This window comes from Portunus trituberculatus, chromosome 40, assembly GCF_017591435.1.
Source record: "Portunus trituberculatus isolate SZX2019 chromosome 40, ASM1759143v1, whole genome shotgun sequence".
NCBI classification, from domain to species: domain Eukaryota; kingdom Metazoa; phylum Arthropoda; class Malacostraca; order Decapoda; family Portunidae; genus Portunus; species Portunus trituberculatus.
The window spans coordinates 26,420,121-26,436,750 of record NC_059294.1 but is presented as its reverse complement, the minus strand read 5'-3'; the positions used below and the strand labels follow the sequence as shown (position 1 = coordinate 26,436,750).

The following is a 16,630-nucleotide window of genomic DNA, read 5'->3' as shown; positions in this document are numbered from 1 at the left end:
TTTTCCTCAGTTTTATGGAAGCAGATGCCACAGTGGTCCATAAGAGGACCTATTGAACTGTGTTGACAGTGAGGACATCCATGAATGCAGTGTACATGATTCTCCTCCAACTGCTCACAGGTGACTGAGAACTTGAGAAGCATGTGGGAATTGCGGCTTCAATCTCCTGCCTGTTCGCCCAGTTTGGATGCTCACCATCCATTTCCGACTCTGCACTTCATTTATTCCCTGGCAAAAAAGTCTGAGTGTGGATGGCCCTATAGGGAGGAAGATCATCTCCACTACCAGGTTAAGTACCTTGCTAGGTGGCTGGGCCTGCCATAGCTGGACCTGTAGAGGTGCATCTAAATCACTCGTTTGCCATCATGAAAAAAACCTGATGACCAGGTAAATATCGCCCTCTGAGGAAAGGACGATAATTGGCGTGACAACTGAATGGTTGGTTGACGGCAATGTCATAAATGACATACTAAACGAGGCAGGTTACGTATACCCAAAAGGAAAATAAAAGTAAATCCCAATAATATGTACATACTACCCTGGAGAGGGATTAAGCGGAAGTAAACGAGATGCCAACGACCAAATGATCACCTGTGGGTGACACCACACTAAATGTCTTTGCACACTTCACTATTACGCTCTGCACATGTCTCGTTGAACAGAACACACAAGGCTGCTATGTCTTTCACACCCCATTAAGTGGACAGAGTGCAGTTTATCCCCAGATAGCCACCATGCATAGACACACAACAAACATCAACTCCATCAAATAGCCACTGTAACCGTCTATCATGCTTTGAACCTTGGTATCAGCGTACCATAAAGGCTGGATGGACATGAGATGCTTTTTTTGTGGTCAGTGGCTGCCACAAAAAAATTGTCAAAATATAACACACACATTTCTATGGATGCGTACACATGGATAACTTTTTTGTAGCAACCAAAAAAATAGTGATGAGTAGTGGCGGGCAGGTCCGTTTTTCCGACCACTCAACTTGGCCGACCATAGAAACTGTTATTTCCAATGGCACCATGCACATGAGCCACTTTTAGTTGCCACTACCTTGTCACTCACGTCACAGAGTCAATTATTCCTTCCATAAGCGAAGAGGGTGGAAGACATGTTTGAACAGAGGAACATGAGGAAATGCAAGGAGAGGTGATTAAGTGCTCAGATGATATGATAAGGAGAGATTGAAAAATACTATTAGTAGGAGACTTGAACTGTAAAAGGGTAAACTGGAGAGAGATGGAAGTAATGGGTAATGCTGGATCGTGGAGCTAGAAGGTGTTACATTTAACTATGGTGAATATCCTGGATCAGTGGATGGAAGAATCAACACCGTACAGAGGGGAAGAAGAACCATCATTGCTTGACCTAGTATTCACAAAGAAGCCAGAGTCCCCTCCCAGCATACAATGCCTTAGTCCAATGGGAAGAAGTGACCATGTAACATAAATATTGGAAGTGCAGGAAGAGGATGTGATAAGATACAGAGAGGACTACAAAAAAAGAGATTAAACTATGTAAGACCAAATTCTGAAAAGTTAAGAAAATTTTTTGGTGGAAGAGGATGGAGGAACATTATGAACAGAAGAACAGTACAGGAGAAATATGAAATATTCCTACAGAAATATAAAGAAGGATTGAAGAAATACGTACCTATCTATAGAGTAAAGAAAAGTATACAAGCTTGGTACAATGGTGGATGTATAGAAATTAAAAGGGGAAGAGGTAAAGCTTGGAAGAAACTAAAAAAACAGAGAAATGAAAACAACAGACAGCAGTACAAGGATGCGAGAAATGAATACAGTGGAGACTCAATACTTGAACTTAATTCGTATTACCAGTAATACGGTATCAGAATTGGTACAGTGGTGGCTGCAAGAAAGGAGATAACAGAGCTTTGTTTACGAACAAATGTGCGGCTGTGTGATTACCAGATATTTTCACCACTAATAAGCCTTTGATGTTAATGTAAGTTTATAAATGAAAAACTACAGATAGAATGCAGGAAAATGTTATTCTGATGACCGTGGCAGCACAAGTCACAACTGGCGGATGGGAAAGGGGGACACCAGGGAGCCTTTGTTTACAACCATGTGTGTGGACATTCGACTATCAGGGATTTTTTCAAGTATTAAATCAAACTTTTGTGTTCGAGTGTTGAAAAGTTTCAGTATTTAGACGTTCGAGTATTGAGTCTCCATTGTACAGTGGTACCTTGAGATACAATTTTAATTCATTCTATAACCATTGTTGTATGTCAAAAAAATTGTATGTCAAATCAATATTTCCCATATAAATACATGTAATATGAATTAATGTGTTCTAGTACTATGAAACCATCCCAAAACACAGTTAAATTACATATAATATACACAATTTGTATATAAATAAATGAGTTATAACATACATAATGATAAAAAAACACATTAATATGATAAATGTTAATAAAATCAATAAAAAAAGAAAGGAATTTTACTTACCACAGTGACTGTGAGCTGCGGCCTGCAGGGGAGGAGGAGGAGGAGGATTTATACGTACGTAATGTACGTAAACACAAAAACATTGCTAAACTTATTTCTAATGCTAAACTTATTCTTAATGTTTTTTTTGGGGGTGGCTTTTTTAAATTTTATGATTGTGGATATTGTAGAAGGATTGCGGCCATATTCCTTTGCCAAGTCGATGATACAAATGCCACGCTCATACTTTGTGATAATTTCATGTTTTGCTTCCTTCGTGATCATTTTCTTAGGTTTTTTCTTTTCACTAGCTTTGTCTTTAGCTTTGAGACCCATGGTTAATAACAAAATAAAGTATATATATCCAAAATAGAGATGTACCAATGCATCGGTATCGGCCTATTTTTCGGGTATCGGTATCGGTATCGGCTTATTTTATGCCAATACTTCCAATACCTTAAAGGAATTTACTACTTAGTGATATATTCGATATAAGATATTGATGATACCAAATTAATATAATATGGCGTATTAAGTTTCTGTGGTAATTACCGTATGTCATAGAATACTGTTTTCTGTGGTAATAAGCCACAACCTAGAAATTTAGAATAGACTAAACTTTTTTCTATTTAATTGAAAATATTAGGTGAAAGCTCATGTTTCTGAATTGGTCTACTAATGTCTAATGAATTAATATCAAAGGATGTCAAATTTAATTAAAGAGAAAATACACAACAAAATGAGTTTCTTTGCTAATATTTTATGTCTGTTTTACAATTTTAATAATTTTAAAAATATTTTTGATCACCAAAATATCATCAATAAAAATCAATAATGAAAATGCACAAGACCAAATGGTCGCTAAAGGAGTAAGAAGTAAGAATTTTAAATAACTGACAAGAATCAGAAGACTGAGAAGATATTCATTCCAATTACTGAGTAATTTACCTTTGCAAATGGCTTCAAAAGGCTTCTAGAATTCCTCCTATTTCACAAACGTTCTCAGAAGGACTTACAGCATCCCCCAAAACAAAGCCTCCCATCTGATAACGCTCGCCGTCCACCAACTCATCCTGGTGTCCAGTGCAGTAATCACTATAAGTAATAGTATCGGTATCGGTGGTACCGGTATCGGTAGTAGTATCGGTATCGGCCCAATTAGATGGTATCGGTATCAGTATCAGAATCGGCCAAAAATTTGGTATCAGTACATCTCTAATCCAAAATAAGACAAAAAATGAGCACAAACACAACAAATAACACAACGTGCTTGAACAATGAGGCGTCAACAAACAAACTGAGCGGGCGGCAGCCGACCGCAGATTTTGCTACCTAGCGTTCGCTTCTACAATAATTATTATCGTTCATCGTATCTCAAATTTTTCATTGTATGTTGGGGCATAAATTTCCGAATATTTCATATCGTATCTCAAAATAATCGTAAGTTAGGACGACCGTATCTCAAGGTATCACTGTACTTTATAAGAGTAGTTTATCTATTTACATTATCTTTTCTTATGTTTTATAATGTTTCTGTGCAATAACTATTATCTATAAATACCTTTTTATTACCTGAAAACACATAAAAAAAAAATAGGGGTGCTCTTTTTGGGGAGGCTAGAATGGATTAATGGTATTTCAATGCACTTCAGTAGGAAAACTTTTTTTGATACAAACTTTGTGAGATACAAGCTCTATCACAGAATAAATTAAACTCGTTTCTCAAGGTACCACTGTATTATGCTTTGTGGTCAAAATTACTGCATAGTTTAGATGAAATGAATCCTTATTGTGGGCAAAATGGCACTGGCTTAATATAGACAAGACTTCCCTTCCGCTTTCCTCCTAAAAAGAAAATGGACAATAAATGGAGGAAATGAAAATAAAACAAGATAGAAAGGAGTCACAAAGGAATAACACAAGAGATAGACAGAAAATGGATAACGAATAGAGGAATAGGAGGAAAGGGGAATGAAAATATGATCATGAATAAGGAAATATGGGGTAATTATAATAAAAAAGTAGATAGAAAGAAAAAATGGATAATGGACAAGGGAAGAGGATAAAAAATAAGGGAATAGGAAATGATAATGTGGATGATAATTAATTAGAGAATAGGGAATCTTCTTTTCTTATTCATTATCCAATTTTATTTTTCTATCTGTTGTTTTATTATCATTTCCTATTTCTTTATTTATTATCAGATTTTCATTCCCATTTCCTCCTATTCCTCTATTCATTACCTATTTAACCACGGAAAAAATATTGTATGCACCCGTTAAAAGTATTCCCTTTTTAGCACAAAATGTGCAATTTCCAGGGCATTCAACAGTGGTTCAGTGTATTTTTTAGAAAGATGTGCCTAGCACTTTTCTAGCACGAAATTACAAGGCCTGGTGCATTTCTGGCACATTATGTGAAATGAAAAAAATTATAAAATTGTGGAGTAAGGAAACAATATTCTACACTTTTTTTTTTAATATACAAATTAATTTTGATAATATTTATTTACTATGTGTGAGAGGCATGTCACTCACCACAGTACGTGTCTGCTTCATGTACACTGCTTGACACATAGGCTCCAGCAAAGTGTATTTGCCTAAGAATAAAATCATCACTGAGCTTCCAGAAGGAAGCCCAAGCAGTTCACAGGATCAGGAAGACAAAGCTAATGATGAATTTGAAATGGACTTTTTTTGCTTAAAAATGTAAGTATGAAACAAATAATTAATACCTAGTATAATATTTATATATATATATATATATATATATATATATATATATATATATATATATATATATATATATATATATATATATCATCACTTCCCTTTAAACATGTATAAGTATTGAGTGGTACTTATGTTCTAGGTAATATGGATTATGAGAATTTAGTTTGCTGTTTTTTTATTTATTTTTTATTGTATAGGTACAAGGAACACCACACAGAAATCTTTATTATGTAGTGTGTTTTGCTGTAAAATAGCAGCTTTCTAGCAACTTTGCTGCACGTCTTGATTTTAGGGAAATGGTAAAACTGGCCATCTGTATACTTCTAGTCACCATCATGCAGGGCCGGCCCTACCATTAGGCGAACCTAGGCGGTCGCCTAGGGCATCAGGCTGAGAGGGGGCATCAAGTAGTAATTCCTATTTTGGTACTTTAATAAGCATGGTTTAATCACTAACAGTCAGGTGTCAGACCAGTAACTAATTGGTTAATTTGCAGAAGCGTTTCGCCAAATTTCCTCTATTTTTCTTATTTTTCAATTCAGTAGGGACAGGGTGAGATAAGGTAACCTCAACAGAGAGAAAACACCGATTGAATGCTCTGGTAGAAACACTATTTCAAATATCGCGCCACCACTCCCCACCAACACAGCTGATATCCTACGGGAACCTAACCTAACCTAACCTAATCAAACCAAATATAGGCTGTCTTGAACGAAGATTCCCTTCAAGTTGCGCCAGCTGCCATGCCCTCCCATCAACTGCCATATTTGAACGAATATTTTGCCTATAAAATGGATCTTTTTGTTACCTTCAAATATAATTGATACAAATTTGAACCAAAAATTATTGTCCCTGAACCACTGGCCCTCTCTCAAGGAGAGGGCCCAAGGGGCATAATTTTTCAGCTTCGCCTAGGGCATCAAAAACTCTCGGGCTGGGCCTGCCATCATGAGCATTTGAGCAGAAAGTGTGGATATGTCGCCTTAATTAAAAGGGTGTCTGTGACTTGCTCTCAGTTAACATACATTTTCTGTGATGATATGGTCATTCTTTTCATATAGAAACGGAAACTGAAATAAAAGCACATCCCCCTCTCTCTCTCTCTCTCTCTCTCTCTCTCTCTCTCTCTCTCTCTCTCTCTCTCTCTCTCTCTCTCTCTCTCTCTCTCTCTCTCTCTCTCTCTCTCTCTCTCATCCATTTTCTGTGGTGATACCCGTTCTTCTGATATTGAAATGGGAACTAAAAATAAACACATCTTTCGCTCCTCCCACTCTCTCTCTCTCATTGTCTTTTACTCTCTTTCACTCTCTCTTTTTTTTTTTATCTCTATCTTTATCCCCCTTATTCCCTCTCTCTTTTGGGAGAATATGAACTGTAGTACAATCTGAATATTTGGGGTTGAACAAAGAGCTCTCATGAGCATGATAACCCTCCTTGAAATCAAGAGAGCAATTGAGCACTGAGCAAGGGTGTAGGTCAGTGTGAATGAGTTGTGCATCTGACAGGGATTTAGCTTCTGCTCATGCACAGTTGGGGTGGTACACAATCTTCTCTAGGTGCATGATCTGCATCCTACACTGGGAAGCAAGGAAAGCTGTTGGGACATGTATATTAGGGAATTGCCCAAAAAATAATATTACTGAAATGAAACATCGAGAGAAGAATTTACGGGGACAGCGGTATATTGAAAAACATTACCAGTGAAGTGGCACAGTAAGCCCCCGTACTTTGCGAATCTTAGCTTGGTGAAATCCACTTTTGGCAGTTGGGTGGTCATGAACTACTTAGTGCACGCTTGGCGATTTGAATTCAAACTTGGCGGCCACACATACGGCGAACCGTGCAGCTCCCCTGTGATGTCAGACCTCTCTCTAAACCTATCAGAATGCAGTGTGAGAGTTCCCTTGAGCCATTTTGTTTGTGCTACCCTCTGTTCTGCTAGTGTGGGAACAAATTTTGGTGATTTTCTGCCAACATGGCCTCTACCAGCACAACTTGTGGTACTGGTGGGTGTAAGGACAATGGTGGTGGCAGCAAGGATGAAAGTGGGCGAGGGATATGGGTGGAAAAACGGGAGTTACAACCTTTATATCATGTCTTATTAGCTTTATTTATTGTTTATTGGTCTGTTTTGTACATGTGTTCTAATATGTGGAGGCAAAAGATTTTATTTCAGCTCGAAAGATGGTATGTTAGGGTTCAAAAGAGGGACTCTGGTCAATGACCAAAGACTGATTAAGGCATTTTTTAGGTCATTTATATGGCATAAAGAACTCTTGCTTGGCAAAATTCGCATTTGGCGGTAGTTTCACCAGACTAATTAATCGGTAATACAGGTAATACTGAAGCTAAAATACTAGTATTTCAGTATACCTAATTTCAATGCACATCCCTATATTGATTTACTAATGTCTGACACAGTTTTCTTAGCCACACCATACTCCTTGCAAACACTCAAAACTCTAGCTCCTTCTCTAATTTTCTTATTAATTTCAACTTTTATGTCACAACTAGGGCCACTCACTTATGCCTAACATCCTTGGGAGACATAATCAAGAGTTTTAAGGTTCTAAAAAATGCACAAACTTGCTCACTGATACCGTGTTCACTATCATCAGCCGGACTAGTTTACAACTGCCTCCTGCAGCAGCAGCGCCCTCTATTGCCCATTTCTGGAAGTGTGTGAGATGCACATTGTTTTGATTAATTTATTGGCTGTCTGGAATCAAATTATCAAATTATTATCTAGACACTTTCCGAATAAATGAGGTCCAGATGAATGAGGGACAAGTGTAGTAGTCAGTATTAGATATTACATAATATGATCTCTTATTTTTCAGTCAATGCAATTTCTATTAGCAATTTTTTTCATCAATAATATTATGTTAAAATACAATCTCTCACTTCTCAAGTTATTCTAAGTCCTATTAACTGTATTTTTTAGCACATCCCCTGCAAGCGACGACACATTGTCATTGGTAAAACAATACTAAAAGTTTTGGGCAATGCATGTTATGTGTTGGCAAATTGAAGTATTCATAGAATATTCCCAATGTGTTATTGAGACTCAAATTTTGATCCCTGAAGGCTGCCCATGTTTTGTGTAAGTGCATGCCTTCAGGCATGGTTTGCTTCATGAATCACCACCTGCTTCTCCCACACTATTCTAACATCCCTCAGTCTGTTGTAGTATGTGGCAGTAGTAGTACCACATCAGTATATTTCATGTTGTATGAAGTGCTATATCACTGTATTTATCAGACAAAGTAGAAAATAAATAGTGACTGATACAGCAACATCATCAGCCAGCATTTACCACTCACCACAGTGACCGTAAAAAAGGATTGTCTCAGACATGTTTGGGTTGAAACTTTACATATACAACAGGTACTTAGTACCCATTTTTCTTTGGTTTTGAACCACAAGGATTCCATTTCTGCAATAAAAACAATTAGCTCAAACTCAACCTCAGTAATGGTACATGTAATTTAAAATGGAGCCGCAGAGGACGTGTTAACCCCTTCGCGCCGGATGTTAAAAAAGCCCGCCTGTATGATATACGGGTGGTAGTGCTGCACGCCCGAGCGCGGGAAACTCTTGCAAGCTTGTCACATTTGTCGTCTTTGTGTATTATGCTGCTATTTTTTAGTCACTATATCGCCTTCGAAGAGGAAAGTGGACGCTTCTCTCTTCGGAGGAAAAGAGAGAGAGAGAGAGTGTGACATTTGCTAATATTTTAGACACAAGCGGGACGCATGTAGCTTATCTTTCGAGAGGAAGAGGGGGAGGGAAGGAAGGAGAGGAAACGAAGGAGAGAGAGAGAGAGAGAGAGAGAGAGAGAGAGAGAGAGAGAGAATTTGAGTTTTGTAGTTTGTGTTTTGTGTGTGTGTGTGTGTGTGTGTGTGTGTGTGTGTGTGTGTGTGTGTGTGTGTGTGTGTGTGTGTGTGTGTGTGTGTGTGTGTGTGTGTGTGTGTGTGTGTGTGTGTGTGTATTTACCTAATTGTATTTACCTAATTGTAACATACGGGAAAAGAGCTATGCTCGTGTTGTCCCGTCTCCATATCTATTAATGTCCAGCTTTTTCTTAAAATCATGAATATTCCTTGCGTTGACCACTTCCACGTCTAAACTATTCCATGCTTCCACCCTTCTATGAGGGAAGCTATATTTTTCACATCTCTCCTATAAGTGGCCATTTTAGTTTTTTCCCATGCCCTCTCGACATTCTTTCATTCCACATACACAGATCTTCCCTATCCATTTTTTCCATGCCAATCATCACTCTGTATATTGCTATCAGGTCTCCCTTTCTCTTCTGTTTTCCAGGGTCGGAAGTTGCATTCTTTTCAGTCTGTCTTCATAAGTCAAATCTCTTAAGTCAGGCACCATTTTTGTTGCAGCCCTCTGTACTTTCTCTAGTTTCCTTATGTGTTTCTTTAAGTTCGAGCCCACTGTATTGTTGCATATTCAAGCCTCGGTCTTATCATTGCAGTAATTATTTTCTTCATCATTTCTTCATCTAAATATCTGAACGCCACTCTTATGTTCCTCAATAAGTTCAATACTTCTCCAATTATTTTGTTTATATGTCTCTCTGGCGATAGGTCATTGGTAATTGTCACCCCAAGGTCTTTTTCTTCATGACTGGTTTTATGTCTTCATTTCCTATCTTGTACATACTCCTGATTCTTCTTTCACTCTTGCCAAACTCTATTTTCTTGCATTTTGTCGTGTTGAACTCCATTTGCCATGTACAGCTCCATTTCCATATTCTGTCCAAGTCTTCCTGGAGTAGTTCGCAATCTTTGTCACATCTCACTTTTCTTAACAATTTTGCATCGTCTGCAAATAGGCTCACATAACTGGACACCCCATCCACCATGTCATTTATGTAGACCGCGAACATTACTGGTGCCAACACTGATCCCTGTGGAACTCCACTCTCCACCAAGCCCCATTCTGATGGTCTGTCCTTAATTATTGTTCTCATTTCTCTTCCTACCAAAAGTCTTCCATCCATTTTAGTAAACTGCCATGCACTCCTCCTACCATTTCAAGTTTCCAGATCAGTCTCCGGTGTGGTACCTTATCAAAGGCCTTTTTTAAATCCAGATATATTCCATCAGCCCAACCATCTCTTTCCTGTATTACATCTATCACCCTCGAATAGTAACATATCAGGTTTGTCGTGCATGAACGCCCTTTTCTAAAACCAAATTGACACTCACAAAGTATGTCATTTTTCTCCAAGAAGTCTGTCCATCTATTCTTCACCACCCTCTCACACATCTTAGCTACCACACTTGTAAGTGACACTGGTCTATAGTTCAATGGGTCTCTCTTGTTACCTGATTTATAGATTGGGACAATGTTAGCTCTTTTCCAGTCTTGGGGCACTACACCTTCCCTTAATGAGGCATCAATTACTTCACAAACTTTTTCTGCCAGTTGCTCCTGCATTCTCTTAAAATCCATCCTGATACCCCATCAGGTCCCACAGCTTTTCTCACTTCTAAACTCCCCATCATATTCTTGATCTCCTCCACAGTTACTTGAAACTCCTTCATAATCCCTTTCTGTTCCATTACCAGTGGTTTGTCAAAAGCAGTCTCCTTTGTGAATACCTTCCGAAAGCATCCATTCATAGCCTCTGCCATTTCCTGGGATCTTCACTGCATACTCCATTTACTTCTAAACTTTCAATACTTTCTCTATTTTTGATGTTGTTGTTCACATGTCTGTAAAAAGCCTTGGTTGGTCTTTACATTTATCAATTATATCCTTTTCTTGTTTCTTTCTTTCTTCTCTTCTAATCAACACATATTCATTTCTTGCTCTTTTGTAACTTTCCCACTGCTTAATCCGTCTTTTCCTTCTCCACCTCTTCCATGCATCCTCTTTTCTTGTTCTAGCCTTTTCACATCTATCGTTAAACCAGTCCTGCTTTCCAACTTCTCTATGTTGTCTTATTGGTACAAATTTTTCTCACCTTCTTTGTATATTTTTATAAATTCCTTCCACTTTTCATTTGCTCCTTAGCACTCTTGAATTTCATCCAATTTGTCTCTTGAAAGAATTTCTTTAGGTTTCCAAAATCTGTCTTGGCATAATTCCATCTTCCCACTTTATATTCTTCATTTCTTCTAGATTTCTCTTCATCTATCACCTTGAACTCCAAAACTGCATGATCACTCTTTGCTAAAGGGCACTCCACCCTCATCTCCTCAATGACCATTGGCTCTGTACTAAAGACCAAGTCCAGTCTTGACGATGCTCCCTCTCCTCCAAACCTAGTATCTTCTTTGACCCACTGAGTTAACACATTTTCCATTGCCAGTGTCAATAGTGTATTTCCCATGTTGTCTCTGATCCTTCCATTGACCAGTCCTCCCAACACACCTCTTTACAATTAAAATCTCCCATCATTATAGTTCGTTCACAGCCACCCAACATTTCTTCCAGACATGTTCCTGTATCACTTATCATTTCTTCATATTCCTGTACTGACCATGCATTTGTCTTAGGTGGTACGTACACCACTATGTAGTGCCTCTTTTTCCTTCATTAGTTTCTGCTCTGATCTTTAGCACTTCTGCCTTTCCCATACCTTCTTTCACTTGATCCACCTTTATATCTTTTTAACCAGCAACATCACTCCTCCTCCCATCTTACCTACTCTATTTCTTTTCCAAACATTATATTTCCTTCTCCAACCATCATCAGGTCTTCTCCCTCTCTCAGTTTTGTTTCAGTAAGACCCACAATATCTGGGTTCTTGTCCCTCAAGTAATCGTTGAGTTCTAAAATCCCGATATCACTCCATTTATGTTGGAATACATTACATTCCGCTCATACGTAAGTTTCTTTAGTCCTTTCTTGCTGTACTTTTCTGGGTTATGAACCACTTCCTCAGTCTCATATCCAAGATTCTCCAGAAAAACTCTTTCTTCTCCTCTTCTGTCCTCTCTTCATTTTTTTCAAAGCCTCCTTTCTCAACTCATTTAACATTTCTCTTTCCTTTTCACCGAGATCTCTTCTCAACCAAATCTTCCTTGTTGTTTCCTGCTGGGCTAGCCTCCATGACTTCTCCACCAATTCATCTACATCCTTTTGTGACTTAAGTTTGATTCTTATTGGCCTCATACCTTCTCTTGTGAACTTTCCAATTCTATGGAAGTCCTCTATTTCTTGTACTAGGTCTTTTCCTCCTCCTGCACCACATTAATGATATTATTTATCACCTTTTTATGTTTTCTCTCTCTCCATTTTACTCGGTGTCTTATCCTCCTCCACACCAAATATCACCACACATCTCTTTTTGTCTACAGTTTCCCTCACCAATGTCTCATTTGATTTAATAACCTTCACCACTTTCTCAGCAATCTTCTCTTCTATGATCTGTTGATCTATAATTTCAGCAAGGCCCAAAGTTTTCTCCCCAGACTCTTTGATTTCCTTTTCCAGACTTGCAACTTTGTAATTTACCTCCTTTCTTTCCACTTCCTGACTTTTTTCCATTCAGCCTGCTTCTCCATCACTTTTCCTAGAGATTCTCCACATTTTCGCAATTCACTTTAATTAGCTTAACTTCCTCTTTCAGTACTTCATTTTCCTTCTTCATATCGGCACACTCTTTCATTACATTGTCATAACTCGTTTCCAGGCCCCATACTTTTCAAACAGTTTTCAATTTTACCTTCCAACTCCAGAATTTTCTTCACATAAGCGCTCTTCTCCATTATTCCTTGAAATCCTGTGAAGTCTGATTCATCTTTCGAGTTCACGGCCGCCATGTTGCGCAGATGTAAACAAACCAGCTGATGGCTCAAACGCAGGCTACAGTTTATATTTACCTTCCCTGGACATTATTTTGCTAATCAACAGTTAACATGACTATATGGAGACGGGACAAACATTACCAGCTCCTTTCCCACCTTGGTTACTCTTAGGCAATGGTAACTGTGTGTGTGTGTGTGTGTTTTCACGAATGTTACAAGGCGGGACGCATGTAACTTATCTTTCGAGAGGGAGAGGGATGGAGGGAAGGAGATGGGGAGGAGGAAAGGAGATGGGGAGGAGAGAGAGAGAGAGAGAGAGAGAGAGAGAGAGAGAGAGAGAGAGAGAGAGAGAGAGAGAGAGAGAAATGGGAACAGTCTATGCCATTGGGTAATTTTAGACACAAGGCGGGACGCATGTAGCTTATCTTTAGTGATTGGTGGAGACAAGGATGGTGGGAGGAGCACTAGGATTTCAAAGACAGCATACGGCGTGTGTAGTTGGTATCCAACACATTATACGGGACAACTGAACTGAAGAAAGCTCAGAAAAGAAATATGATGCCTACGTAGGCGTCACCGTATTTGCTACTGGGGCTTCATGACGCCTACATAGGCGTCACCGTATTGAAGGGGTTAACACTATCTAACTATAGTATGATCTCTGTAATTCTAAGTTTGTCAACAGCACTAAATTATAATTTAATATCTCATTTTAAAGTTGTTTTGTAATTTCTATTAAGTAGTATTTTTCTTATAGACACTATTCAGTTATAATATTATGTATTATTTTAAGTTTGTAAAATTTATATAATATTTTTAATGTACGTATTAGCTTCTATTTTAATGTATGTGGCAATATTTTTCTTTGCCTGAAAATCTTTGCTTATTATAAAGGCTAACTTCAAATCAGCAAAACAAACTCTGTAGTTTGGTTATAATAAAGTGCTTTTTATTTAAAGTGTTTAAAATTTCACAGGAGTTTCTGAAGTCTGGACTGGATGGTTAATCATGCAGTCATCCTTAAGACATTGTGCATAGATTGTCTCTTTCCTACATTAGTGCATGTCACCAAGGCATCTAAAGCTATTAACTCTATTTATCTATGTACTTACTCAGCTCTGATCCCTCATTAAAGTGGGATAGCTGAAATAAGAAATAAGATATCATATTTTTTCTTATTATGGGAATATAAATAAGAAGTTCCTAACCCTTTTACTCGATCTCTAAGTATATTTTTATGATGTGTTTTAGTGTGTTGCTAAGCATACTGTTTAAGGAGTGACACCTTCAGTTGGGCATTTTTCTTTTTTTCTCATTAACTTTAATTGCCCTTGGCCAGAGCCCCTGAGTTAAAAAGTTGGCAGTGTTACTTTTCATGGTCCATAGTATATGGAGTAAAGTGGCCAGTTCCTTTCTCTGCCACCTTTATGTTCTCATTTGGAATTAATCAGTATCTATTTTAAGATAGGGTGAACCTATTTTTGGGCAATCATCTCAGAAGAATCTTCTCTTGGATATGAATGTAAGAACAATATTCTTTCAGTCCAACTAATAAGAGTATGACCAGACTGTGCTTTAAGCTGCAGAATTTATTATTAAAAAAAAAAAAATTGAATATGAAAAGATATTTTGTAAATCAGTGAAGTTCCTTGTGTTGACTAGTTGTGCATATATCATTATAATAAGAAAACTTTTAGAGGTTTGGCAGATTTTTTAGCTAAATGTGAAATCAAAGAAATTAAGAAAAATTCTGACACCATTAATGGAGATTCTCTCAATATAGTACAGTAATGGGTTCATGCAGCTCACCTGAGTGATAGAGCTACAGGATACAAATTATTAAAGCCAACTTATTAGAATGAAATAAAATGCACTAGAAGAGGTAAGTGCACATTAGTGATTGTTAATTAGGTGTGAACAACAGTTTTCTTTATAGAGGATGTATCAGCTACCTTAAGTGTTTAATATAATTTTCAGGTAATTTTGTTATGTCCAAATTGTCCTGTGATTCAAATTGAAACCAAAACTAAAGCAAATTATACTGTAGTATGATTTTGCTGCACTTTATTACTTTCTTATGCACCATCTTTATTTTTATTTTTAGTTGATGCGTGTAAGACTGGAAAATGGGTAATAATGGCATTACTTCATACTATAGAAAAGTGCAATTGTTTTGAGCACCTAGTATGAGTGACACAATGTGTTTTATTACCTGAATTTTGTAGTACTATTCTTGTTGTAGCAAGTTTTTACACTAGTTTTCCTGTGTTTTGGCCTTCAACAGACCCAACGCCGCACCCTTGGCAGTTTATTTGCTCAAGTGGCCAGTGCCAGCAAGGGCAGTTTGAAGCGTGCTGGCTCAGCCCATAACCTGGCACCCCCAAACCCATCCTCTGGTGGAACACATTCTCGATCTCTCCCCCCTTCCCCTCCCCATTCACCCCATCATAGTAGGAAGGTAGGAGTAGTTGGTGAATGCTTTACATTTATATTATGTAGACATAATTATTTTATGTATAATATATGAACTATCATGATAGACTTTGTGTGTTAATTTTATAGACAAAGTTCTTCATAGTATTTGCATGTTGCTAATTACTGTTGTAGTTGTTGCATTAACCTTATTTTCATATATTTAATTAGTTTTGAGAAAAATACAGTACTCTTCAACTGACTGAAGGGTTTCTCTCTCTCTCTCTCTCTCTCTCTCTCTCTCTCTCTCTCTCTCTCTCTCTCTCTCTCTCTCTCTCTCTCTCTCTCTCTCTCTCTCTCTCTCTCTCTCTCCAATCAAAGGCACACATATGTACACATCATAATTATGAAAACATATGAATTAAGACATACAAGATATTTAAGTAAAGTAAAATGCAGATGATGAAAATTTATTCATATGGAAGTTATGCAATGGATAAAGAATAAAGCAAAAGACAACCTATATAGATGCAGGTCGGAAAATAATATCTTTTCAAGGTTAAAATAAAAAGATGTGGGACAAAGTAGTATATGATAATCCATAATCATACAGTCAGACAAAAGAAATATGGCTAAATAACAGCACAGAATGCTAGCGTAATGCAAGAAATGCTTCCAACAGCAAAAAAAAAAAAAAAAAAGCTGTGAACTAAACACTTTGAAGGCAAGACCAAATACTGACAGCATACCTGGAACTAATTCGTAACTCAAATTTTTTATTCACAAGTCAAAGGAAAAAAATAGCCAAGCAACAGCTCATATATCAGATTACTCATAAATCAGGACACTAGTAATTCAAGGCTCTGCTTTATTTGAAAGTACATTTAGGAAACTAAAGAATGTAACAAAGATATTTTGATTCATAAAAAAATGAAAAGAAATAGATAGAGAAAATTAACCCTTAAAAAGTAATATTACAGTCTGACATTTGAAGAGACTAAATATTTGAAGACAGGGAAAATATATGAAAAATGTTGCCTCCCTGATAGAAGTTGATTACATTAGGTATGGATGGATAACAAAATATCACTGAAGTCATCACAGGCTAAGCTGTTCCAGAAACCAGGACTCATACCTCCTCTTCCATTGGGATAGGACAGTTGACTGATTTATGTGTAATACTCTAATCACATCCTCAAAATTTTTTTTCTAATCATTGTCAATCAACCTTCCCCTATG

At 37.4% G+C, this 16,630-nt stretch overlaps 1 protein-coding gene across 11 annotated transcripts in view; it reads left to right on the top strand.

Annotated features, from left to right (window-relative positions):
* The window catches only part of LOC123516290 (PDZ domain-containing protein 8-like), a 181,739-nt gene that overhangs the window by 126,922 nt on the left and 38,187 nt on the right, over nt 1-16,630 (top strand). For 9 of the 11 annotated variants that reach the window (XM_045275564.1, XM_045275552.1, XM_045275555.1 and 6 more), the window contains one exon: nt 15,264-15,437. The exons of 1 other annotated variant lie outside the window; for it this stretch is intronic. In XM_045275564.1, the coding sequence (XP_045131499.1) occupies nt 15,264-15,437 (174 nt within the window). Of the gene's footprint in view, nt 1-10; nt 1,676-15,263; nt 15,438-16,630 lie in introns of those variants that run through there. One more of the 11 variants, XM_045275565.1, reaches the window with a different exon arrangement.